The 26,324-nt window shown below is 37.7% G+C and overlaps 2 protein-coding genes across 2 annotated transcripts; one reads left to right on the forward strand and one right to left on the reverse strand.

Moving 5' to 3' along the window:
- Positions 1-270: 270 nt before the first annotated feature.
- On the reverse strand, positions 271-12,467 carry LOC113672682 (protein cycle). Its single transcript, XM_027189008.2, has 17 exons — positions 10,752-12,467; positions 10,540-10,615; positions 10,353-10,403; positions 9,908-9,943; positions 8,688-8,851; positions 8,253-8,326; positions 8,009-8,101; positions 7,409-7,526; positions 6,482-6,511; positions 6,210-6,364; positions 5,343-5,533; positions 4,950-5,056; positions 4,682-4,835; positions 4,294-4,517; positions 4,127-4,167; positions 3,484-3,643; positions 271-2,585 (listed from the first exon to the last, which is right to left on the reverse strand). Exons 1-17 carry the CDS (start codon positions 10,771-10,773, stop codon positions 1,984-1,986), a joined length of 2,298 nt encoding a protein of 765 aa, XP_027044809.2. The 5' UTR covers positions 10,774-12,467; the 3' UTR covers positions 271-1,983.
- A 1,424-nt stretch (positions 12,468-13,891) lies between these two features.
- On the forward strand, positions 13,892-24,696 carry LOC113672683 (protein disulfide-isomerase A3). The gene is made up of 12 exons (XM_027189009.2): positions 13,892-14,183; positions 14,265-14,352; positions 15,299-15,419; positions 16,087-16,134; positions 17,054-17,116; positions 17,694-17,817; positions 19,095-19,309; positions 20,918-21,113; positions 22,042-22,144; positions 23,079-23,207; positions 23,300-23,379; positions 24,228-24,696. Exons 1-12 carry the CDS (start codon positions 14,047-14,049, stop codon positions 24,403-24,405), a joined length of 1,482 nt encoding a protein of 493 aa, XP_027044810.2. The 5' UTR covers positions 13,892-14,046; the 3' UTR covers positions 24,406-24,696.
- The last annotated feature ends 1,628 nt before the right edge of the window (positions 24,697-26,324 follow it).

The following is a 26,324-nucleotide window of genomic DNA, read 5'->3' on the forward strand; positions in this document are numbered from 1 at the left end:
CCCCCTTTTACTCAAGACAAGATGTATAACAAAAAGTCAGCCAGTTACCGGTAAGTACTAACATGTGATCTCGTTCATGTGAGAATATTGGTATTAGAATGGTAGTAACCACAAGGGGAAGGTAGGTCTGGACCACCAGAACCATCCCTGTGGATCACTGTTAGTAATTAATTGAGACTATCAAAAATGACACAACTATAACAATTTTTTTTCTTTTCCTGCCACTTATTAATGTGCTGATACCGAAATAAAAACCACAAAACGCAGAAACCTCAGAATAAAGATTTATTATTAATTACAACACTAACACAACAATATCTAAGGCTATACCTACTTTTAATAAAACAAAGTGTCTCTTGAAATTTTTTTTTCTCAAACGCCTTTCTGTGCATCAGTTATTATGTACCCAATACTTTTGTCCACAAATATACTACAATCTGTCTTGAGGTCTTAGATACCTCTTTTTTGATAACAAGTGTGCACCTTTTGTTACCATCTACATGGCAAGCAGGATTGTTTGCATCAAGGTTAGATTTGCCATAGCAGCCAATTCCACCAAGGAAAGGTCAGATGATGATGAAACCCCCTAAGACTTCAAGGATACTTCGAGATATTAGTTTAGTGGGACAGAAAATGCCAAAAAGATCAATAATTAACTGAGGAAGAGCAAGGATGGCTAGGGGTCAAGAAGATTAAAATGGATTTCCAATGAATCCAAAAAGTTAGTTTGGTAAGGAAGAATGCAAGAGGTGATACCAAACCAAGAAGAAGAAGGGATAACTCAGGAAAGGGGAGATTAAAACAGGTTGCACATAATGAACATGACCCTTTATTAAGATGCAGGAGATATGTCTTTTAGCCTCACACACAAAAAACAATACCACCAGCTATACAAGCTGCTTCACTATCATTTTTAGAGGCATGATAACAACAACATTTATGATGAAAGTCACTAATACAACAGGAAACCCACAGAGGAGATTGTTCCTTATAGGGAATATGAATGATAAAAATCTCTCTGGTATATGTAATTGGACAATACAAAAATGTGCACTTTCAATGGAATGTGAAGATTTTCTTGTGAACAGTCCATAATAATTCCATGTTAAGCCTATGATACAAGTTTCCTTTCAGCTAGGAGATCATTAACAATAACCATTTTGTTTGATTATATTGTTTCCATGGTAAAAAATAATCATGTTAAAGAGTACAAGTTAACAAGTTCCTGCAAGAATGAGTATCAAAAGAGAAAAAGTTGTAATAAACAGAACTAACCACAATAGTGGAAAGGTTTCCACAACAATGCACAGTTTAAAGCCTTGTGTATGGGAGTAAGTATATTTCACTTGCAAGTTCCATGGTTGCAGTGACACTCAAAGCTATAATTCTTATCACAAACAATATTAACTATAGATACCATGTGTTCAAAAAATACTTTGCTATAGCTTTCCAGTTCTCTCAAGAAGGAAAGTCAGATAATCAAATAACAAAATGAAGACAAGAGCAAAAAGGAACAAGATAAAAATCTTTCATAATTATAGTAATCCTCTTTTTTAAAAAAACTACTTGCTAACACACTTCTAAAGTTTCACCCTACAGTTAAGAAACATGTTTCATGGATTCTTATGCAGATCTTTCCGATGTCATAGTTACTAACTAGCTTTGTTAAATATAACAAGCCTGGTCATAGCTAGTGTCTCCATATTGAAGCATTCTCTGTGGTGACTTTTTTCTCAAAGCTCTTTTGCAAATAATATTTGCCTCTTGCCAATTACCATATTGGTTACATAATACCAGTGAAAGTTATTGATCTTTTCTGCGAAGATTGCAAGATACATTGAGCCTCATGCATTTTGACCTACCATGGGAGATGTCAGTGGAAAACCATTTTGGCAGATTTGACTTTACTGCACATAAAAAGTTAAGTAAGTCCTGATTCATGCATTTCAGTGAGTATATTTTCTACTTCTGGGCTCTCTACTGTTACTGGTAGTAATGATATCCTGGTGTGGGTCCTCGCACATTGGATGGGTCTCCAGGTGGTCTCATTCCACTGTACATCCCTTGTTGTGTGGCAGCATCCATCTGTGATGCAAGAGGCATTCCTCCAGGTGCTGTTGGCTTCATCTCACCTTCTCTAATAGGTCTTGCCATAACATTCTGGTGTGCCCATGCTCCAGAAATCATATCTCTTCCACTTACACCATCATTCATGACCTGTGGGTACCCACTCTTTTGGCCAGTGTCCACTGTGTTCTTCCCAGGGGTTTGACCATTTCGGGTTGTTGTAGCACTGCCGTAACCCATCATTCCAGGGGAGTTCATGTCTGGCATGTTACGTGGAATTTGTGCTCTCATAATCTCCATTGGTGACATTGGACCCATCGCTCTTTGTTGTCCTCCCATGTTTCCAGGTCTCATCATTGTGGCCATGTTACCATTCATCTGAGAAATGAGAGGGTACCCACCCTGCTGTGTTTGAGCTTGAGAAACTGCAGCAGCGGCCATGGCATTTCTCCGCTGAACCATGGCTGCAAGCAGACTGCCAGCTTGGCCAGCAGAAAACTCAGCACTGTCCAAGTCAACTAGAAAATAACAAATGATACAACACAATATTTACCAACTGTTCTTTTTGTTTTACCAGAAGCAGTGTCATAAGTAAAATTTCCAGGTAAATGAGATTCCATTCATTGCTTTCACAAAAACACTTCGAATTCATCTCCTACCCTCATTGGTTAGAAACAAGAAAATGCTTGTTAATTCCTCTTTTGGGTGAATTATATATGTATGCTGGTAAAATGTTCTTAACTTCCTTTCACACAATCTTTCATATTAATTATTACTTCTAAAATCCCTGGAGAAAAAAAAAAAAAAAAAAAAAAAAAAAAAAAAAAAACTTCTGGGCCAGGTTGTCCAAAGCTGGGTTATGATAACCCAGGATTAGTGTAAAATTTTATTTCAGATCTGAAAGCTTAAAAAAGATTTAGCGGATTTTTTTTGTCTAAAATGTTATGACTGCATGCTCTAAAGAGAATCAAGAAAATTATCCCAAATTGGCTTTTGAATAAAGGAATCAAAGAAACTGAGAATAAAATTTAACCTTGGGTCAGCGCTAATCAGCTGTTGAACAATTGGGCCCTGATGGCAATGTACAATGTACAATGTACAATGTACAATGATACTAGTTCGTTAAATGTAAAGGATATTTTAGATTTCTCTCAACTTGGATAAACTTTGCCAAAACTTTGCATTGCTTTACTTTTCCATCAAATTTCATTCCTTAGAAACAAGTTTACAGATGCAACAAATAGTAATAGCATTCACATTTAATTTTCAATGAATCTTTTAGATTGAAAAATTAATTTATTTATTCTTTTAAGGTGTCAGTTTAATATATTTGACTGTATGCCTATCTCTATACAGTGCTAGAAACAAAATAATACGAACAAAAATTGACTCTCAAATAGACATCTTGTGTCTTACCAGTGCCATGTTCTATGGCATGTTGTATCATTCCTGGTGGAAGTCTCTGTGCTGTTGCACTAGACACTGGAATACCCATTGTACCTTCAGATTTCTTAGGTACTTGAGCGGCAGGAGTGTTGGGCGAAACATTACTTCGCTTGTCAGTAAGCTCACTAGCCTGGAAATATAACCCTTCAATTAACTCTCCTGGGTACATTATGGTGTTAGCCATGTGGAAGGAGGGTAGTAGGTAAAAAGGAGTAGTCATGTCAATAAGGAGACTTCCTCTCTCAGCGATCAAAACTTAGGCTGTTTTTTGTAGCTTGAAGTGACCTTGAATGTTGCTTCTCCTCCTTGGTGGATGGTGATCCATTGCACATTACCTGCTAGTTACACCTTGTGCCTACACTAACCTATGGCTTGCTGGTAACTGTTACTACTTCTGCACGAGGAGTTACTCTGAGACAGTGAGGACCCTACACCTCACTTGGAGATCAGGAAGAAAATTCAGCTGAAGACAGAGGAGAACCTCTCAAGCTATGTTTTCTGGCACAACCAGTGAGAATGTCAGCAAAATTCAGATTCCTACACCACCTTTTCTTTTGCACAGTTCAGTAAAAGATGTATTTAAAGGAGTAAGGCGAGATTAAAGATTACAAACCTTGGAAAGAGCTTCCAAGCCACCTTCCAAACGTGGGGATACTGAAAAAAAAGAAAAAAAGAAAAAAAAAGACAAGATTGTTTAAATTAAAAATTTGACCATTTTCTATACCCTACTGTCACGCTGCAATAATATTATCCAAGAATTAATCAACCTTAGAGTGTCACCTTTTGGGACTGCACCTCCTTGTGTATAACGATGAATGGCTTCATCTCGTACTGGAGCAAGCTGGGGGTGTCTCTGATACATAGACACTGCAGAGTCGGGGCTTGTTAGGTCTGTGCGAGGAGATATATCAGAATAATCTGTACTGCCTGTCAGTGGCCCACTGAGAGAGGAGTTTACAGTTGGACTGGACAGGTTTAGAGTTACAGGCTGCATATTGCCACTACTGGACAGCGAAAAAGAAAAAGTAGGTTAGTAAAGGTTACTATGATTAATATTCAGTCTTAATAGTACTACAAGAGTTCTCCATATGATATAGCGATAATACAAAGATACAAGTATGGAATCTAACTCAAGGTCCTACAATGTATGTGGATTGTATGTACTCACGGTTGACCACGGCAGTTGGTGCAAACAATGTATTCTGCTTCATCAGTGTAAGGATTTTGAAAACTGTGACAGCTTGTTCGAAGCCACACCCAGCTGCCCTCCTTAGCACGGAATCTATATCTCACGGAAAGTGTTTGGCCCTTCAGTTTCATTACTGCAAACATGAAATAATGCTAGTTAAAAAAAAGGACTACACTTGGCACAAGTTGTATGAAACCAATGAGTGACTTCTTGTTAAATTATGACCTTGGAGTCAAGGAAGAAGTACCTTGTTGATAACTTTCCATCATATGTTCCAAGTCATCAGGATGGAAAAAGTCATAACACACTTCATTAAGAAGTTCTTGGGGTTTGTATCCTAGAACATCTGACACTCTAAAAGACACAATAACAAGAAACAATTTTTTGCTGTGATAAAATATGTCATAACTTAAAGATGAGTTTACGAAGCTAAGACAGGTGCTGCACTTCAATTTACAATTGACTCGCAAGCATTCATAACTGATCAAACTCCTGATAGCTTAAATGTTTGAGTTATTGCAGGTCAAGTGTACCTTGAGCAATGATTTAATCAATGTGAGATTCATTTATTCTTCCACTGTCAATATTTTGCATATTTCAGCAAAGACATATTAGGGATATGTACTTGATGTACGCCTACCTCTGGTCAACAAATGTAAATTTACCATCCAAGCTGTGCCTAGAGATAAACTCTGTCACAGGAGGAGAATCCAACAAGTCAGAGCTCTGGGGTATACTTGTTGGCTGAAGTTTTCCAATAGTCACCAAACAGCTGTTCTCTGAGGTATCTGCATCTCCTGATGCACATACAGCTGTGCTGCCTCCAAAGGACTGTTGGTAATGGAACATAAAACATTTTCCTGTTTGACATGTATCCCTTGAGTAAATGGGAAGGGGGGAGCAGTGGGAGGGGGGGGGGTTAGTTTGGTGTGAAAGCATAAAAATTTATGTTTCTATGAGTGGAGCTTTCTATTTTTGTCTCAAATGTCACATGTGTTATAATTAAAAAAAAGAAAATAATAAGTCTACCAAAAGACTTCTAGCAACCATTCCAGCACCGGGAAAAAACAATTCCACCAAACAAAGAGCTCATATGGTTAACTTTCCTATATGATATCTGAGGCTTTGTCCTTTAATTTTAGGTGGCATTAGAACTATCCGGCACTTAGCTTTTACATGAGTGACAAGAGAAAGTACAATGTCCAAATGCAAGTTGGGAGCCCACACTTTGTCCTGTCATCCACCCTCAAGGATTTAGTAATCCTCACACTCCTTTGAGTGACTGGTATCTAAATTCTCCTTACAATATCAACTCCAAATCACACAATAAGGTCATGAGACAATAGAACCTGATCATCACCTAGAGAACCTCTCGATTGTTAAAAAAATTATCCTTATGAGCACCTTAAGAAATGTCAGGCAGGAGGTTTATGAAATTAGGAGGATATAAGAGATCACTTGAAGATGTGAAGTTATTTAAATCCAATTTTAATTCATACCCCTATACCTTAATATAGCCAGTACAGTGCACAATGGCATATTCATCATCAAGAAGTTTTAAACGATTATCTTTTCCCCTTGCAGCATTATCACTCTCTTCCTTTCCACATCTCATGCGGCAAATGAAATTTCTCCTTGAGTTGGAATACATTCTTGACAGAGCTGAATAAAGGAAAGGGAAATGGAAATTAGTATTTGGTCAAAACACTTAAAAAGAAAAATAATTAATTAATATCTCCTGTCAACATTTCTATAAAAAAAAAAAAACAGTCCCCCTACCTCCATGGCTGTCTTTTTTCACACTTCCAGCTATACAGAGGAAGAAAAAAAGAATGAAGGCTTAAGGTTGTTAATGAGAAAATAAATCACGACAGAGAATGTTTGAAAATTCAACTAGCAAAGATTTCACCAAATTTATTTCACTGTTACTCAATAAACAACTTTAGTAATACCATTGCAGTAACCCCTTGACCCTTAAGAGTGATTAACATTACCGTAATTTCCGTCCATTTACCCACATGGCAGATCACCCGCATCGGTCAATTTTTGCAATAACGAGAAAAAAATTTCAACAGATTACCCGCACTGGTAGATAACCAGCACCCAAAAACAAAATAAAATTGTCAACTCACACAAAGTTCCTTCATTGTTTTTGAGCTGTGACATTGACAAGGTAAGAAAGTACGAGTATGAACAAGATAAAAGCTATGTTATCACGTTTTGTATGTTTTCGATTTGCATCAGCTTTCATCAAGAGCAATAAATTCTCTTATTATAAGAAGCAGTCTGCATGAAATAAATTAGTTATTGCACAATTTTTTTGAAGAGTATCTGTAGTGGATCTTATCACCTGTTTTTTTCCTGTTTATCGTTTTTAACTACACTGGAAGCTTTAAAAGTTATAGTATTACCCGCCCCTTCCTATAACCTGCACCAACAACTGTTTGTGAAAAAATTTAACAGATTACCCACAGGTTATTGGCCAAAAATTACGGTAGTTCCTCCTTACAAAATCACACTGTAAATCAAACATTAGGGTTAGGAGAATAAAGGAGATGAACACCAACTGCAGAAGCTCATAGTCATTACACAAATTCTCCTTGTCAGCACCTTGAGGAATGTATAGAGAACAGTATCAAGAATATACAATCTGATGTCAAGGTGTGCAAGGTTAACTTAGTAACTAATCTGCTGTACATCACTTACTCTTTAAGTCAAGGACCCTTCCTGCATCTGGGGACTCAGTAGCAGATAACTGGTCTCTAATTTTCTCTGCATCATCAGGATGAACTAAGTCAAAAATTTCCTGATTCATCCAAGCACTCTGCAAAACAGAACAAACAAACAAAAAATTGAGAGTTTATCTCAGAAAAACAAAGGAAGAAAGAAAATATTTTTGGATACTTTGGGGACCATAACTGTCCATCCTTACCATTTTTCCCAGCCACTGTAGCACTTAACTACTAGGAGATTTTGGAAAAAGTGCGGGTGAATCTCCACAGTTTGTCAGGTTATTTATTCATAACCCCTGCTTGACAAGGAGCAGTGTGAAAGTAATGTGTCTTTGCCAAAGAACACAACCTAATGACCCAACAAGGCTTTAAACTCTGACCAGTTGATCAAGAGTCTGTTGTGCTAACATTTAGGTCACAGAGAGTGCAAGAAAGTGAAAAACATGGTTTCATTCCCCTAATAAATGGTATTACATTCAATTGAGTTTTTGTTGTCTACTCTATTACTGTTTACACTGTTTACCTCATGAGTTTTTATCTATTTACAAAGCTGAGAACAGAATCTGAAGGTTACCTGAGGTTGGTTGAGGACTGGAGTTATAGAGTCTGAAACATACACCACAGTTCCAGTGCGGCAATTCACAACAAACAAGAAACCATCTGCTGCCTGTGAACATTAACAACTTTGTTTATCTATAATTTAGCCCAAAAGGTAATTCCATCTTCAGAAGATGCAAGAGATTATACTTCCTTCTCTTAAGTAACATTAAATTTAATATTGAAAAAAATTTGCCCTAAGAATAAAATATCAGGCCTACCTCCAATATAAGGTGCTTAAGTTCTTGATCAGAGAGAAATGAAGGCTTGTATGATACATCACTAGGACCCTGGCCTTTAGACAAGGAACAAAGAAAAAAAAATTAAATATGATCAGAAGACAACCAAAACATTAACCAGTCTAATTAAAAAAAAAAAAAACTTGCAGAAACTAGCTGCAAGATTGAAGGTAGAGACCAGGATTCAAAGTTGTTATGATCTAAATGTCATTGCTTCTTTAACGTCCAGTCTATCTCAACACACTGGAAGGGGTAGCTTTTTGTGTCTTGTTCTGGAAACCAATTAATTGCTAGGCTCAGGATTATTCCTCCTCTGTTAAAGAGAAGCCAATCAAGGGACACTCTTATCTTCCTAAACCACCCATACACTGAAAAACCACAAACTAGACTTGAAAAGTGACTTTGTTGTTGACATACCTGGTCCTCTGAGAGATTTCATGTAGTTCACAGCCATTCGAAGCACAGTGAGTTTATCTGGTTTCCGAGCCAATCCATTACAGGATGGTACCATATCAGATAACTCGTTTATATAAGCATTCATTTTATTTCTTCTTCGCCTCTCAATCTCACTATGGTTCTCCCTGTATAAAGAAAAGTTATAGGGAGGTTAATGGTCAGGTAACAAAAACAAAAGCTACCACATGATACAATGTACAGCTCTCACCACACACACACAAGCCAAAGTATGGATGGAAATAAAAGGAGGGGGAGTGGTAAATTTCATAAACTGAAGGGGGGTGGTGAGAGGCAGACAGAGAGCGCTAGCACTACCTGTATCCTAACTCCCTTCCTCCTCCCCTTTGACCAACAGTTTCCATTTGAAATTTACCCTGCTCATTGTCAGACCATGTCTGAGGCTCAAAAGACCAATAATTTTCATTAGAACAATCTTACTCCTAGTTACATTGATAAGTTGAGCATATATTTAAGTTTATTCCCAAAATATAATACAAGTCATGCCTCACTAATCTGGCTAATTTTTTTTTAAGAGGAAAGGAATTTGTAGGTTTGTCTGTTTTAGAATTATTTGCAATCAAATGAGAGTGATTCTGTACCCTGTATTCCTTTCACAAAGCCAACTACAATTATTCATTAAAAAAATCTTTAGACCAAACAGCATGTTTAGTTAACATGGCAGATTTTAAAGAATATTGGTAAATAATTTTATGTTACGTATACCCTTACCTACTTAACAAGCAAACTAAATTCCCACCGGATTGTTTCACGAGCACATTCTCAACAAAAGTTTAAAGGGCTCTCGATCATATACCGATACGTTTTCAAAAATAATTTAATAGTTCTTTCGTCAACTTTCTAACTCTTCGCAGAGACTGTTTAACAATAACGGAAAATGGCATTGCAAATTTTTGAACGAAAAAGCAAAAAAACATCTGCAAGGGTAAACGGAAAAAAAGAAAATCTTACTACCGGCTTTTAAAATTACAGCTGACAATGCAAACGTTAATGGTGAACGTGTGTTCGATTGCCATAACATAAATGATGTAAATAGAGAGAGTTACGAGTCGTTTACAATAAAAATGGTTTTGATAGCTTCGAAAATGTTTGCTGAAATAAAAAAACCATGTAGATAGTAGCTAGCAAAACCATGTACGTGACTGAAAACAGACACAGAATACCTTGCAAACTTCTCCTTGTTAGACTCGTCCGACGTTCTGTAAACATTAAAAGAGAGCTTGTTAAAGTAAAATACTATTAAGCATTTTGCACTTGAAGCTTGAAAAATATCTTTGCCCACGGATCGGGCATAACTTTCGCTACAAACAAGACATTTGCTATCAAACAAACGACATGTTCTGTAACGTTGAAATCACGACCCCTGCCCGACTTTGGTCAGAATATCACAAACTTAAATAACCGAAAGTGCAATTCTCGATCGAAAAGCAAACAACTACAGGAAATAAATAAGCTTGGATAATTCAATGTCAAAACAAGAATTCGGTAGTTGGGTCCTTTGTTTTCAATGTCCCTCCTACCGAACTTACAATCTAATTATTATAACTATTTCACTACACAACAAAGTTCAGACACGTCCTGCGGAGAAAATGGTCAGTTTTCCTTTACCTGGGCATTTTTTGGTCACCCTTTTCGATATCATCATCATCCGAGTCTTCCCTGTACAGCAGAAAAAGTAGGAAAGTTTGAGAAGGCATTGAAATAACGCACACCACATCATAACCAACGCTGGCCAGACATAAAATACCTCGCAACTCAAAACACGTTTCGGTAAAAGCCTTCAAGAAAAACTCACTCTTTGATCATGAAGGTCTGGTTTGCCTTTCTTTTTCGAAGTCTACCATGGGAAGACTTGTCCTGTATGCCGTCATCTAAGCAACAAACACACATATTGATTGCATTCTGCATAAGAATCAACGCCATACGCCTGCTTGTGTGTGCAGGTTTCACAACAAGTTTGTTAGCCCAGTTTACATTTGCAGAATAATCGCTATCAGATTTACTCACCATCGTCGTTATAATCGTCCATTTTGGACGGGTCGAAATCGTCAAGTGGATCCAGTTTGGATGCTGTTAGTCGCACTTACACATTAGCAATAAGTTGGTGTTCCAAGCAAGTGAATCGGCAGAGAACCATGAAAAGAGTCTAGCTTAGTATCATGGCGGCATCCCAGCAAATAGTTCCTGCAAGCCTCCTTTGGATAACAGCCTGACCAAATTACCTCCAGATGCGACACAAACCTGTAAAAATTCCACTAAAGTAACAGCTGGAGCGAAATGATACCCTGTGAGAGAAGTCTGTCGGTAAAAGAACACAATTCCAGGTTGAAAATTCTCTATGCAACGCAGCAACGACCAGACAATCGATTCGGTACTAAGCCAGACTCCAGCGCGGCTCTCTCGATAGCCAATCACAAAATATTTTAAATGTGTTTTGTTCGCTCTGACACCTACTTACCTTAAATAACCAATGGCAAGACGTGTTAGAATTTACACACCGGTGAGATAAGAACACAACAACACAAAGCCGTTGGAAAAATGATAATAACAAGACCTTGATGATTATTTCGTCAACTAGCTAACATCAGCAGCTCTTTTTTTTAAAAAAAAATTATAGACACTGTAGTTTTTCAACGGTTATTTTGTTTGCTCGATCAAGCGTAAACAACACAGATTCGACTTCCCGTGTTTGGAGCGGAAAAGAAGAGTCAAGCGAGATAGTTGAAAAAAAAAGAGTAGTTTGCATATTGATAATGATTAAAAAATAGCTTAATATGCTGCAAGAACGGCTCAGTAAAGATCTTTACTGTTTTTTTAGAGGGCACGGTAACGAATCTTGCAATCTGATTGGTTCTTTACCCGGTCAGTATTTTCCTATCTTTGCCCACGGGCCACGGTAACGCTTTCGTGAGTCGCCGAGTACATCCCAACTTTCGTTGTCATTTTTCATAAATATACCTCGTTTTCCGGCTGGGCAGTATTTTTAAGCAAACACTTCGGTCACTACCTCAAGCCGATAAATAACTTATGAATCCTCTCTTTTCTCCCATCAAATCACTTTGGTTGACAGAAAAATATTGGTTTCAGAATGAATTTGTATAAACAATAGTGTCATTACGTTGGTTGACAAGCGGCCTAAAAACCGTCTGCAAATTAATTTTAATCGTTTACAAAAAGTACCCAGAAAGTTGAAACGTGAGGTATTTGGTCACAGTTAAACTGAACGATGGAACTTTCATTCATTTAATATCTGAATTTTCTCGAGCAATTTGTTCATAGTGAAAGAGCGAGCGAAGTTTTAATTTAAGTTCTACAACAAATATACGCTCCTGGTGGGTCTTTCCAATTCCGTTCAATTTGGACATTTGTACCTTAAATTGCACAACAGAAATTGAAGGAATTTTTTGAGAAGAGGTCGCATTACATTCCCTTGTGTCTCGTTGGAGTGTGCCGTTCGAATTTAGTTTTTGTGAAGGAAAGATCAGAGTTAAACACGCCATTACAGCAAACAAACGAGCAAACTCTCACAACTTCAAAATAAAAAAATTGAATTTACTCACAATTACTTTCCTCGCCGTTTACTTAATGAACAGAGGTAAATCTTCGTACATGAATGAATGGTCGATGAGAGTGAATAATACTTTCCGTTAGATCATTAACTGATTTTGAAGAAATCATTGTCGTGACAGTCCTTGCCAAACTAAGTTCTGTTGGTTTTCAAATGTTCCTACGCTTTTTTTTTTTTTTTTTTGCGCGCTCTCTAATTGACAGGTGTCAGATTGTGACAGATACTTTTAAAAATAATGTTTCAAAGTTTGTTTGGAAGCCTTTTAAATCACCTTTATCGTTGCGGAAATGAAAATGTTTCGCTGAGGCATCTCTCTTAAATTTGCATCACCTCTGTTTTAACTACCATTTACTCACTCAAAAATTGTTCAGTTTATGGAAGATCTTGCCGTATTTACGGCCATAAATCATTCGGATTCTTTCGGAAAGAATTTCGTCAAGTTTAAAAACAATAAATATGTTATTTACCGGCTAAGGGTCGGTCCGTATGGTGAAAAACTGTGACCTCGGTCTTGAAAATGCTGCCCTCGGCCTACGGCCTCGGGCAGTATTTTCAAGACCTCGGTCACAGTTTTTCACCATACGGACCTCCCAGCCGGCAAATAACATATATATATTTATAATGTGACAGTACTATCCGTTCAAGGTTCACACCTACGTGGGTAACGTAGGAGACTGGGTTCTGAGAAGACGTGATTCCTAACACGGTAATTGCGGGAAACTGCGTCACAGCTAGCCAACAGAAGGAGCTAGCGGAACATATTTTCTCGAATAAATTTCACACGTTATGCCCTCAGTGTTCTGAATATTGGCACATTAGATTTGGAACGAGTTGATATTAAGTCTTTGACTTCAGAAAGCAGAATGGTAGACGGCGGAAGGGCTCGGAACGTCACGTATCAGCTTTGGAAACTCCTTACGGTGGCTGATTTACAACAATACGATCACAATACAGAGGATAAAAGATCACCTTGTTTAACACCTCTCTTTTTCTTATCACCACAGGTTATAAAATCTCGTGCTGGCTTAAGGAGAAGGAAGGGTTTGATCTTATCGTCAAATTGATCAAGTGAAAAGGTCGATAGCCTTTACACTTAACGTAACTCGTTTGAGAACAAAATGTGTCTAAAAATGTACGTGATCCGAAAAACTTCAAATCACTAATGTCAGTACCAGTGTATCTTGGCTAAATTAAGCCTTCTCCTGAGCCTTGCCGCTTCACGAGATCTCTTCTCACCAGTCCCTTACTCACAGAACTTTTTGTAATCCGTCTCTACCCCGATACTCCCTCCTCTCCTCTACTCACGAGGTGCAGGAGGTAGCCGGGAAAAATTCACGCTAGAAAACACGAAAAACAAAACTGTTTCCATTCTAAGCCACATCAGCCAACACCCTGTTTCGGATGTTTTTTTAGCAGATCTAGCCTCGGAAGAACTAGGATTATTGCATGATCTTAAGCAGGCTTCGGCACCCTATTTTTCTTCTTCGCGTAGGGAATTTATTTCGTATTTTGCGGGCAGAAATGCTTTAACGTGATTGTCCCGTTTCTAAGAGAAATCATGCACCAATCACAATTCGACAAAACTTGAGGAACCATGAAACACGTGCACGCTGAAAACCAATCATAGCCCGCCAACGCGGTCCATTGAGGGTTGTCAAATTCAACGTGTCTCGTGAACCAACTGTACATTTCTTCCATGTTATGAGTGTACCTCGTTGGTAATTCTTTGCCACAATGATTATTTCCACAATTTTGATTGCTCTCTTTGCATCGGTGGCTGTCTGTTCAGATGTCATTGAGCTCACCGATAGCACTTTTGCATCTGGTGTGAAAGACAAGGAAATTATGCTTGTAGAATTCTTCGCCCCGTGGTAAGAATTTGTATAGTTGTTGATCATTATTCAGCTGATACGCACAGCTTGTAAACATTTCAATTTTCCTCCCACAAATAGGTGTGGACACTGCAAAAAACTTGCTCCCGAGTACGAGACTGCGGCCTCAAAGCTTATTAAGGAAGACCCACCAATACCACTTGCTAAGGTACGTCTTCATTGTTACTTAACTTCCATCTTTCCATGCATTACTTCCTGTCCTTCTCTCTTTGTATCCAAATCAACCTTACTCATTGATTTTATTGAATAAATTTTATACTTGCGGGTAATATAATTATTGTTTGCTTTGTTTGTACATGGTTTGTTTGATCCATGCTAGTAAATATCGTTTTAATCACCAGAATACCTAGAGATCAAGACCAAAACAGCTGAGAATTGTTGATGTCATTGAGTGTTGAAAGACAGGAAATATAATTATAACCTTGAAATACCATTTTCCGCCCGCAAAAAAAAAAAAAAAGAAAAGAAAAAGAACAGGAGTTGTAAATTCTAAAGTGTAATTGCATTGCAAATTCGGCTAAGTAAATATAATCGCATGACAATAAAGATGAACCTGGATCGATTATTCATCCAAATTCTTTGAGAATAGTTAGAATATCATGATTCTTAAGCAATTCTCATTCGATTGTCAGAAGAGCTGCGTTTTCTATTAAGAATTTAAGCTTGGTAATATAACTAAATTGTGCAGGTTGATGATAGGAAAATATTTGACAATCATCAACCAATCAAATTGCATCAGCATTGACCAACCAGAGTGCATCATGATGGTTGACTAGAGATTCATGATAATAAAATCATAGAGCAACTGTCATGATACTACTTTCCCTCCCAGTCATTCTTGGAATTGTCTGGCAACACACTCCTCTAGTTGTGGGAGAGTGCATGTTAGTGTCATGTGACCTATAAATTACCAAAGGCCACTTGTGGCAATGTTCAACAGTAACTATTCTTGTCAAGTAGTCAAGGAGCAAAAAAAAAAAAAAAAATGTCTGCGTAACAAGAGTTCAAATTTTTTGACAGTGTTTTTCAGATAAATGCTGCAATTTTTCTCAGAATATTATTACAACTTTCTTTTTAATTTACACCTGTTTTAGGTTGACTGCACTGAGGCAGGGAAAGAGTCTTGTGGTAAATATGGTGTTAGTGGTTATCCAACACTCAAGATTTTTCGCAATGGAGAATTTTCAAAGGATTATGATGGCCCTCGTAATGCTGGTGAGATTTGGTGACCATAAAAATGAATTATTGATATGATTTATTTTTGACTTTGGAAGTAGTAATCATTTTTCAACAATTATATTTTAAATAAGAGTGATTTATAAGCAAATATTTGGCCCTCCTTAGTAAAGAGTACTAGAAATACCAGCAGAAAAGCTTCATCACCAGTTTGGCAACTCACATTTTGGAAAAAAGCTTTTGAAAAGGAATAAAAAGAAATCACAAGTGGAGTCCTGAGAAAGTTGTTTAAATTGGTTGCTTCATGAAAAGTAAACCCATGTGAAGTCAGTAACACTTAAAAACTGATAATGCTTTTAGTCCTAATCAATAATTTTAGCTGAATAGTTGAGAAATCACAAATAGCAAATTGTGCTTGATCTTAAAATTATATTGAATTGTTATTAATTATTATCCAAGAGCACATGGTGTTGGTTAAAAGACACCTTCCGGACTAAAATGATTTAGAATTTATAGATTAGGGATTCCTGTTTCTTAAAAATCTGACTACCACCTGTTTGCTATAAGAAGATGTCTAATTTTTTCCACAACATTGCAACTCAATCAAAATTTTGTAAGAACGCGAGTCATTTCCTCAATTTGTTTTTGTCAAGTTATTACCCCAAATTGCAGTCATGTTTACAAAGGCTCAATTTCTTTTTTGCAGCGGGTATCATTCAATACATGAAGAAACAGTCTGCACCCTCCTCCCAAGGTTAGTATTTAACCCTAGCATCTAGAGTGACTAGCATCTAATTTCTCCCTACAAGGAAGGAAGTGATCACCAACTAAAAAAAGCTTTTGATTGTTAAACAAATTCTCCTCACCAGTATCTTAAGAAATGTATATAGAGAAGAGTATGGGGAATATACATACTGATGTTAGGGTGTAAGGGTTGAAACAGAATGCAAAGGGATGTTGCCTCTCCTCACAATATCAGTATATTAGCCTTAAGTAACGAGAATATAGAAAAATATTAATTAGGGGATTTTTTTTTGTTGATCCAATAACAAATTCTTCAAACTAACATCATAAGAATTGTATGTCAGATTGTAAAGAGAATAATTCTCTTTACGATCTGACATACAATTATCGTATAAACTTTTGGCTATGTCAACGTATCTTTGGTTTTGTCTTCAATTCTGCCGTAGCGCAAGTTTGTTCAAGGATATTTTACGTTTGCTAAACGGTGTTTTAAACTCAAAACAAAAAACATGCTCTTTCTTTAAGCTGGTTATGAATATGCAAGTTCTCGGGGGGCTGTATTGTTTTGATGAAACAAAAGGCTTCTTTTGTTTCGGCTTCATTCAATGAAAGCCGCTACGAAATTCAAGGTTTTTTGCATACGTTATTTCTCGAAAACGAAGCGCAAACCAGCAGAAAAAAAACCAAAACAGTGTATATCGAGTAAAACTAAGTCCACATGCCAAAATTCAACTACTTCTGAACACTTTCAAAAATGGCCGAAAAATCAAGGGGTCGTTCTTGCTCTGAGCCTTTCAATTGATGAGATATTGGAAGTGAAAAGGTTAAGGTGCTAGATGCCATTCTTTGATTTTCTCGCAAAATGTTTTTTGGGATTTTTTTTTCTTTTTCCTTGAAATGTGGATACTATTAGCTTATGCTTTTTGCAGAAATCAATGATCTGGAAAAGATGAAGAAGAAACTTGATACAATGGAATCTGCTCTTGTTGTTGGTAAGTGCTAAATGATAGCTTGCTTATAGTTAAACTATCCACTATTGTCAAGCTCCCAAAACTGGCCAATTTTTGCATTTTATGATTTGCTAAAAATGAAAGTTTGCCCAAACTGTCACATTTGATGTTTTACAGGTATCTAATTTAAAACACTACCAGCAAAAATTAAGTGTGCTTAAGGGCTAACTTTGAAGTGTGCTTTCTTCTGTTTAACATGTAAACCTGTCTGCACTGCTGCATTTTGCTATTCAAATAATCTCTAAAAGCTTCAAGATAAAAAGAGTTTGCTAATTCATGAGATTTTCCAGAAATGTGGTACCATCTTTAGCTGTTGACATTCACTTTGGAATTTTCAGTAGATGGTGTAACATTCTAAAAACCTCTGTTTGCCAGTAGAAACACATAGGCTGGGCTATTTTAACTTGATGCTATTAACATTAATTGGTTTGTCCTGATGAAGTTGATTTTTTTAACTTGTAAAATAACCCAAAAAAATTAGGGGTTTACTTTACATGTTTATCAATAATGGTAGCACCAAACGTTGTCATGTAACTCACTTTTATATCCAATTTTGTAGGTTTCTTTGAGAAGGATGATGAACTTAAAACTGAATTCATGAAGACAGCTAATGAAATGAGGGATGATTACTATTTTGCACACACAACAAGTGAAGAGATTTTGGCAGATTTGGGCCATAAAGAGTAAGTTTGGCATTTTAGTTCTGATTAACTCTTGCTTGGTCATGAGATCACTGAAGCCTGGGGCAGTTATTTCTCTGTCTGCAATTATCTATAACTGTAGAAGGACTGTTCTTGAATCATGGACTGTTGGAAGAGGGGGGTAGTTTGGGAGAACCCTGGTCTGAAGTGTTAAGAAATCCTATGAAAGATATATAGAGAAAGCTCGCAGTTTTCATCAAGCTTAGCTCTTGGAAAACTGTTGCTTCTTGAAACAGGTAATGTCCCCTGACAAATTTTTATGTATATTTTTGCCCAGTTGGAGGTTACTATGTTTACTTCCATCAAATGTTTTCTGCAACACATGGTACAAAATGTTTACCAACAGCTTTGCTGTTTACTGTGTGGGATGTTCACTTTTACGCGTTCTCTGGTATGAATGTATGAAACAGAAAAATATTTTTCTTCTTCCCCAAATATATCAAAATGCTCTCTCATCTTGAATTCAATGTAAATAAAGACTTTCATTAAATTGAAAGTAAGGTTTGAAAAATTGGGGAATATTCCATGGGGTAAATCAGTGGACACTACTCAGTTTTAGCTGGGTTGTATTTGATCATGTGACACCCACAGAACAATCATGCACAAGCAAAAATATGTCATGGGTTATTGCATATGATGTAAAGTGTAAGGCCCCTTCCTTATAAAAGAATTGGGGAAAAATGATAAAGAAAGAAAGAACAAAAGAGAAAGAGAGAAAGAAATCCATGAAAGAAACACATCAAAGCTTACCAAGAGACATTGAGAAGTTTTGATCAAAATACTTTCCTTAATTTGTCAATCAATTTGAACTTTTGAAGATTAGTTCTTTCAAATTCTAGCTTGTGTTCAAATGCCCCACCCAAATGCAGCATGAGATCATCATTTTTTGTAAAAGGGAAGTTAAACCACCATGACTTTCTTGTTGGCCTTTTCTTCTGCTTGTGAAAGTGAACTTTTTACCTTTAAACACCTCCATATTAAAAGATGAAAGACATTTATTCCACCAGAAAGACTTGACAGTTCTGGTTCTAAATCCCCACCTCACCCAAGCAGGGTTTAAATTCCCCACCTATAGGCAGGGACAACAGTCGAACACCCATGGGTTGCTCATGGGAGGGGGAGGGGTATGTTGAATCTTCAAATTGATTGGCCCTTAACATTGCCATTGGCAATACCTCATTAATTCTGGAATATTGGACCTTTTATTAGGATTACATTTCTTTCTTTACTGAATACATGCCTTTTTTTTTTTCCTTCAGTCAAGTGGTTATTTTCCGTCCCAGCCATCTTCATTCAAAGCTTGAACCAAACAAAGAAGTCTTTACTGGAATGGCAGACCCTTTTTATATCAAGAAGTTTCTCAAAGCTTCAGTTCATGGACTTGTTGGCCACTTGACTCAGGATAATGAAGATCAATTTAAGAAACCTCTTTGTACCGTTTATTTCAATGTTGATTTTGAACGTAATGCAAAAGGTACAGTTCACTTTAACTTGTCTAAAATGCAACCATCTGCGCTGAGTCAATTGGGAAAAGTTAGATAGTTGAAGGATGAGTAGATAAGATTTTTACTGAGCAAACATCTCTCTAATGAGTTTTTTTAAAAGAGGGTAGGAAAGGGGGATCCTGATCCTGTTTCATGCACAAACTTTAGAAATGTTCAAGCAGCACATTTACTTTAATATGTATTTCACATGGTCTCCTTTGCAGTCATTCTGTGGAATTTCATGCAACACTCTCCCCTTAAGTTTCTCTTTGGGGGAGCATTGCATGACATCCCAAACAATGGCTGCAAAAGAGACCATATTTCACCTGTTACCAATTTAAAAGGGAGATCTACAACTCTCATCTTACCTTGCCTTTCTGTAAAATTAATGCCTAATGCAATAATTTTGTGCTTATTAATGCATCACGTATAAACCCTTTAGTACCCTCCTTAAACCTTGCACCAAAGTTTGGGAGCTGCTAGTGTTTTTTAGTCTTAATTCTTAAGTTGAATTGCACCACATTCACCCCCTATCAAGTTCGCCCCTTCGAGTTCACCCCTACCTTATGCCATGTTCGCCCCCACACTTTTTTAGTTCGACCCCATCAAGTCGAGTTTGCCCCTTGATTGAGTGATATCCAGATGAGTTGATTTATGACGAAGGCACTAGCAGAATGTGCCAAATGTCACGTCAGCGACGACCATTTTGAATTTCGGCAATTGTGTGGAACCTGCTTGGGAAGTGGGTTGATGGAATCAACTAAATACTCTGCGTGGGATCTGGGGTTACCAGAAATAACTGTATACACTGAACTTGTGATAAAGAGAACCACACAGTTTATCTAACGAACACAAAATGTGTTGATTGTAACAACCAGACTTGAGAAGATGCAAACCACGCTTTCATCGTGACAGCATTGCTTAAGTTGTTAGACTTGTACCCGTTTAGCTTTATTTACTGAAGAATTTACTCATCAACTTACAAATCAACTCATCTGGATATCACTCAATCAAGGGGCAAACTCAACTTGATGGGATCAAACTTGAAAAGTGTGGGGGCGAACACGGTATACAGTAGGGGTGAACTCGAAGGGGCGAACTCTATAGGGAGCGAAAGCGGCAGATACCCTTAAGTTCCCCCTCTTGATCACAATGGTTTCCAAGACCTGGCATAAGATGTCCCAACATCTTTCCAACAATGCAGATATTGAAGTGGCTTTCGATGGCCTGATATAGGCTCTCAGTTAGAGAAGCTAGGCAAAAAAAGTGGTGGTGCAAAAGTTGTACAATTTTATATTCTATTAGAATAACCAATTTCTTGCTCCAGAATGCAGAAAATGCAGACACAAATTTTTAATTTTCTTGTGGGAACATGTGTCTGTCTCCTATCTCAGTTCTTCTACCCACTTTGTTTTGTATTGGAGAAACCAGTTGTTATTTGCCAATGTGTGATGAATGTAAACAAGTGGTTGAGATTTACCAGTAAATAATAACATCAGATTGACTTTTAAGGTAAAATTGATGCTTGAGGGTATCCATGATGCATTAGATTTGCTACATACATATTTACATTCAACTTGCAATCTTGCCATCACTAGGTACGCGATATTGGCGTAATCGAATTCTGAAAGTTGCTACTGAGTTCAAAAACAAAGTGATGACCTTTGCTTTTGCATCCAAGAAAGACTTCTCCAGAAAACTTGATACATTTGGTCTATCCTCTGATAATGATGAGGTTGTAGTAGCTATAGTAAGTGATGATGGAATGAAATATCCCATGAAAGAAAAATTCAGGTAGGTGTATTTTTATGCTGTGTTGTCCTCTGCTATGTTCCTCAATAAAGTACCTTGCTATCCTGCTCTACACTCCACTCCACACTTCTGTGCTATGTGCTATATACTATGTAGTGCTGTTAGCTGTGCTTGTTTTGTGCTGTGCTGTGCTGTGCCCTGCTGTGACTTCATTCTCTAAAGAGACATCAGTCAATAACGAGTAACATTAGTCCCAGGGCTCCCTTATTAGCTTTGTCCTTGACCATTATTTGAAACGGCAATGTACAAACCATAGCTTCTCACAATGGTTGAAATGGATATAATATTAAGATCCTGAAAATTTGTTGATGAACACATGCTTTTAATTCTTTCAAATGATTTTCATAACCTTGCCTTCCCTCCTCCTCATCCTCTGCATGCCACGTGCAAATCATAGCTATGGCACCTCCTCTTCTTTCCCCTCCCCCCCCCACCCACTCACCCACCCAGGAAACAGGTCAAAGGGACAAGGTCACCACTTTGGGCATCGCATCTTTAAAAAGTTATCCTGAATTTTTTCACATTGGCCATCTTCCTTGATCCACTGTTCTATTCTGTTCTATTCTGTTATTTTTTTTCTCGGACGGTGGGAAGAGAGAGGAAAGAAGAGGGTAGATTATGTCGTGATATTTTTAGCGACATGCACAAATTTCCAGACCAGCATGTAACTTCTCCTGACAGTGATACTACTGAACCATTCGTTAAGATCATGAGAATAACAGAAATGATCGCTAACGCAAGAAGCTCTGATCGTTCAACGATTTCTCCTTGTCAGTACCAAGGGAAATTTATAGCAAAGAGTATGGAGAATATGAACACTGATGTTTGGGTGTTAAGGGTGAATGATCAAGTTTCACTTCACCGCCATTTCTCTTTGGCCTGACATAATGCATTGCTGTTTACTTTTTAGTGTGGACACCTTCAGAGATTACCTCAAAAACTACTTCGAGGGAAACGTTGAGCCTTTTATCAAATCTGAAGAAGTACCAGAGACTAATGATGGCCCTGTGACGGTAGGGTGTGGTTTCTGTTGATATCAATTCCCTTGTCAGATAATTAACAACCATTCAACGAAGCGGAAATGACTAGTGTTGGTAGATATCCACTGCTTGTCCTCGACACCGAGGTGTATATTTGTATTAGATAACACCAAAACAGTGAGATAATATAGCATAAAAAGAGGATTTTAACTCATTTATTCCTGCTACGATTACAATATTTTCGGGCGCAAACCGTGCGAGTTTGAGTAGCCAATCAGAGCTTGCTTTCACCGCTATGCGTTTTTTTTACTGATGCGCTAATTACCACTGCTAGAAATGTTCCTTATATTTCTCTAACTTCAAAAACATAGGGTCTCTCTTTATCAAAGTTATTAAAAGTAATGACCCCATTCATAGTTCATTAAAATGCACCAAAGTCGACAGTCGCTAAATTTATCGTCCCATGATTGATGTTGTGTCGTCTAGACTCAGTCAAGTTACTCCTTTCATTGCTATTGCTCAACTGAATTTTATTAAAGAATCAACAAGCTATATTCACAATACAATACTAGGAATCAGTAATACTACTTTTACATAGGAATGTACTTTTACAATCATGTACCGATCGTGTCTTACAGGATATAGCGTGACTATAGTAACGCTTAGGTAACGCAATACACTACAATTGACCAATACAGAATCTCTCCTAACAACACAGCAGACTAGCGGTTAGATAAATATCAGTTAGGTGTGATTATTAGTTGATCCAATACCAAATTCTCCAAACTAAAATCACAAGAATTGTATGGCAGACAGTAAGGAGAAAGAAAGGGTTACTGAAATGCCTGCAAAATTGTTAAATTATGTCTTTTGATTCGTCGTCAAACCTTCATGTAATAAAGCATATATGTTTGTTTATGTTGTTATTTATTTTGTATACTTATTAGTTAATTGATTTTTCCTGCAGGTTGTTGTTGGCAAGACTTTCAATGAGATTGTGAACGATGAAACAAAAGATGTGTTGATCGAGTTCTATGCTCCATGGTGTGGCCATTGCAAGAGTTTGGAACCAGTCTACAAAGAACTGGGAGAGAAGGTCGGCTACATGGCATGGAATTTTCAATTTCAATTTTTCTTTTTGTTAGGAAAGTAAAATGTTAAAAATAAGACGTTAAATTTCTTTTGTAGCTGGCTGACGTGAAAGACATAGTTATAGCCAAGATGGATGCCACGGCAAATGATGCTCCTTCACCGTACGAAGTTAGCGGGTAAGTCGAACGCGGGGACAACATGCCATTTTACCGATTTGACACTTAATAGTGTCTACGTTCTTGTCTCTTTTGCTTTGGTCTCTTGCATCCTTTTTGATCCGTTGGTTTGTCTTTACGTTTCTTTTGTCAGTCGCTCGTTCGGTAGTTCGTTCCTTCGTTACGGAAGTGACTCGTTCGTTCGTATGCCTGTTTGCTTGTTAGCTCATTCGCTTGTTCGCTTACCTCTCGTTTGCTCACTCGGTGACTCGCACGCTTCTCGTTTGCTCATTCGGTGGCTCGCATTTTGTTCGTTCTTTCGTTCGTTCGCTCGTTCGTTTTCTCGGTATGAGGGTTTTCTCGGTATGAGGGTTTTCTCGGTATGAGGGTTTTCTCGGTATGATGTTGCCTCTGTCGGTAAATTCCGATCTATTACATTGGCTTTCATCAAACATGACACCGCGTTACATAAACGGAAAAAAAGGGGAAAATTGAAATAGTTTAGCTAAATTGACCGTGTTACACGTTGCAACGCTTGTTGGATTTAGTGTCCCCGGCACAGTGCACACACGTTTTGGTCCATAGGAGAGATGTTGATTCTTTCATTGATCAACTAAAACGAGAAGCCACTAAACCATAGGTCCATAGAAGAAATGAGGAGGGGGGGGGGGTATTTCTTAGCAAGTTTTGGACAAGTGTGCCCTCCCCCTCCCGAAGCCCTTAGCAGTCCATCGTAATTTCTGTTATAAAGGCTGTTGTTATGGTGGAGAGCTACTTTATGCCAAAATGTATCATCAAAGTTGGTATAACGTAATAGACTTGCCTCACTTTGCACAAGTTAAATGTTTCCTTTCGCCTTTTCTTTGCAGTTTTCCAACAATCTATTTTTCACCAATGTACGGTAAGAAAACGCCCAAAAAATACAACGGTGGCCGAGATGTTGATTCTTTCATTGATTATTTAAAACGAGAAGCCACGAAACCATTTAAAGTTCCCGAGAAGAAAAAGAAGAAGAAGAAGGACAAGAAACAGAAAGATGAACTTTGAACTGTGGTTCCTTCGAACATTTTGTAAAACTAGATTTAACAAATTTAGGCCTAAACTAACTTTGGAACCCTTTTTTTAATCGAAGGCGTGGGGCCTGGTACCTGACTCCCCCAGTCCTACTCCTTCTTCTACGTCTCTGTAACAATGTCGTGTGGGGTAAAGTGTTTGAACGTTTAAATCTCATTTATTAATATTGCTGATGCGTGAACTATTGAAATGTCCTGCTTCTGTAAAAGATTTATGTGGATTGAGGGTATATTTTGGCTGTGACATTAAATGGTTTGTTTTGGAGATGTGCCTTTTTCGGTGAATCTTTCTTTAACAATTGGACTCTCAGGTACGTTTACGATTTCATGATTCTTGAGGTTCGTTGGAAAAGCTCGCGATGGTCGCGAAACTGCAACTTTATAAGGTCTGCGGTTTTCCTGAATTAAAACCAGGTTTCGGTAGCGAAGAAATGTCCCTCGTAAATCTGAGTGCTCCTTCAAAACGATTCTTCAAGGAAGTTGTGTCAAGGCTTACGTTAAATGAAAACTCTCTGTAAGCGACGATTTTCTTCAGAAGTCTGAGAAGAGCTGTTGCTTTAACTTGGTTAAGACAGGGAATGTCAATTTGAAACAGTTACGAAAAGTTTCCATGGGGCTATTGTATATCAAAAACTGCTTACTCACTTCTTTGAATTACTTCCCAACCCGAAAAACAGTTACAAATGTTCTCACACGTTCAATTCAGCCCTATCCTCGTCGTCAGTCGAAGTACACCTAAGAGAAAAGTACCAGTGACTTTTGCGTTTCAAAGCCGCGTTCTATGTGACTAAAAAATGGAACTACAAAAGAACGCAGTTTGACCGCGTTCATGTAGTTCCCTTTGTCATTGCATCATTCGTACCGGAGAAACTGCGGTCGCACTGTATTACCACTGTATTAATGGCGTGCTCGAACTGTCTAAGAAGCCAACAGACCAAGTACTGTACAACGACTGAGCCTGAGAGGCCCGAGAAGCAGTCGGGACTCGTGCCACCATCGCACAATAGCGAGTGTGTAAATTTACACGTGTAAGCCAGTCCCTCTTCCCTATGGAAATAACAGCGGTCACATTAAGTGCGTTGTGAGGTATTTCGTTCCGAGGCAGAAAACTTATCAGTTAATAGCTGGAGAAAACCGTGTAAACAAAGATCATTGCGTCACAATGCAAATATATATTGAGCCACTGTGAGGCGAAAAGAGAAAATTTGGCTTGTGCAGGCGAAGTAAGATTTGAATTCCAGCGGCCAAATTTGACGAATTTTGCAAACGGAAATTCGATAAACGCGGGATACTATTTTGTGCGGTTTTTGTATTCTATTTATACGTAAATTATTCTGCGGAGTTGGATGTTCACCTTAATTGTGGATCTCTCCGTGATTTTCCGGAACCTTGGCTTTTGAAATAAGAGCAACGTTGCATTGCGGCAAGACCAACAATTACAAGTTCATAACCATGTTTCACCTGCAGAATTTGTACTTTATGCTCGAGTTGGCCATAGGTATTCTTTTATTAGATAAAGGAGATAGCTGAATTTATTTGACATGTTGTGGTGCTTTAATCGATTTCTTTTTGTGTGTGTTGTTATGCCTTATTCCATATTCATTAATTGAGGTTTGTTTTTTCGAGGGAAGCGTACGTTTTTGTATGATCAACTATGAAATATGTAATAAAATCTACCGATTAACTTCTCACGTAAGAAAAATCACAAAATTAACCACAAATCACAAGGAAATAACTCAGTAAAGTCTTTTACTTGTATTAAAGTGTATACAGCCTGTTTTCGTACTTACTTACGTTTTTGATAAACAACAGCGGAGATGGAAATTGTTTTTACCGAGCTGTTGCTCCTAGGGGGGATGAAACAGGCGACGAGACGTGGAGATAAGTAGGTGG

The sequence above is a fragment of the Pocillopora damicornis genome, chromosome 4, assembly GCF_964200805.1.
Source record: "Pocillopora damicornis chromosome 4, jaPocDami1.2, whole genome shotgun sequence".
Lineage (NCBI taxonomy): Eukaryota > Metazoa > Cnidaria > Anthozoa > Scleractinia > Pocilloporidae > Pocillopora > Pocillopora damicornis.

What these genes read in the sequence shown, in the direction of transcription:
- LOC113672682 (XM_027189008.2), bottom strand. Translation starts at nt 10,773, where the DNA reads ATGGACGATTATAACGACGATG. An exon ending in GGTGACCAAAAAATGCCCAG is followed by an intron (nt 9,944 to 10,352) that starts GTAAAGGAAAAC and finishes TAATGTTTACAG; the next exon opens with AACGTCGGACGAGTCTAACA. An exon ending in AGGAGGTGCAGTCCCAAAAG is followed by an intron (nt 4,168 to 4,293) that starts GTGACACTCTAA and finishes CTTTTTTTTCAG; the next exon opens with TATCCCCACGTTTGGAAGGT.
- LOC113672683 (XM_027189009.2), top strand. Translation starts at nt 14,047, where the DNA reads ATGATTATTTCCACAATTTTGATTGCTCTCTTTGCATCGGTGGCTGTC. An exon ending in TTTTGAACGTAATGCAAAAG is followed by an intron (nt 19,310 to 20,917) that starts GTACAGTTCACT and finishes TGCCATCACTAG; the next exon opens with GTACGCGATATTGGCGTAAT. An exon ending in CTAATGATGGCCCTGTGACG is followed by an intron (nt 22,145 to 23,078) that starts GTAGGGTGTGGT and finishes TTTTTCCTGCAG; the next exon opens with GTTGTTGTTGGCAAGACTTT.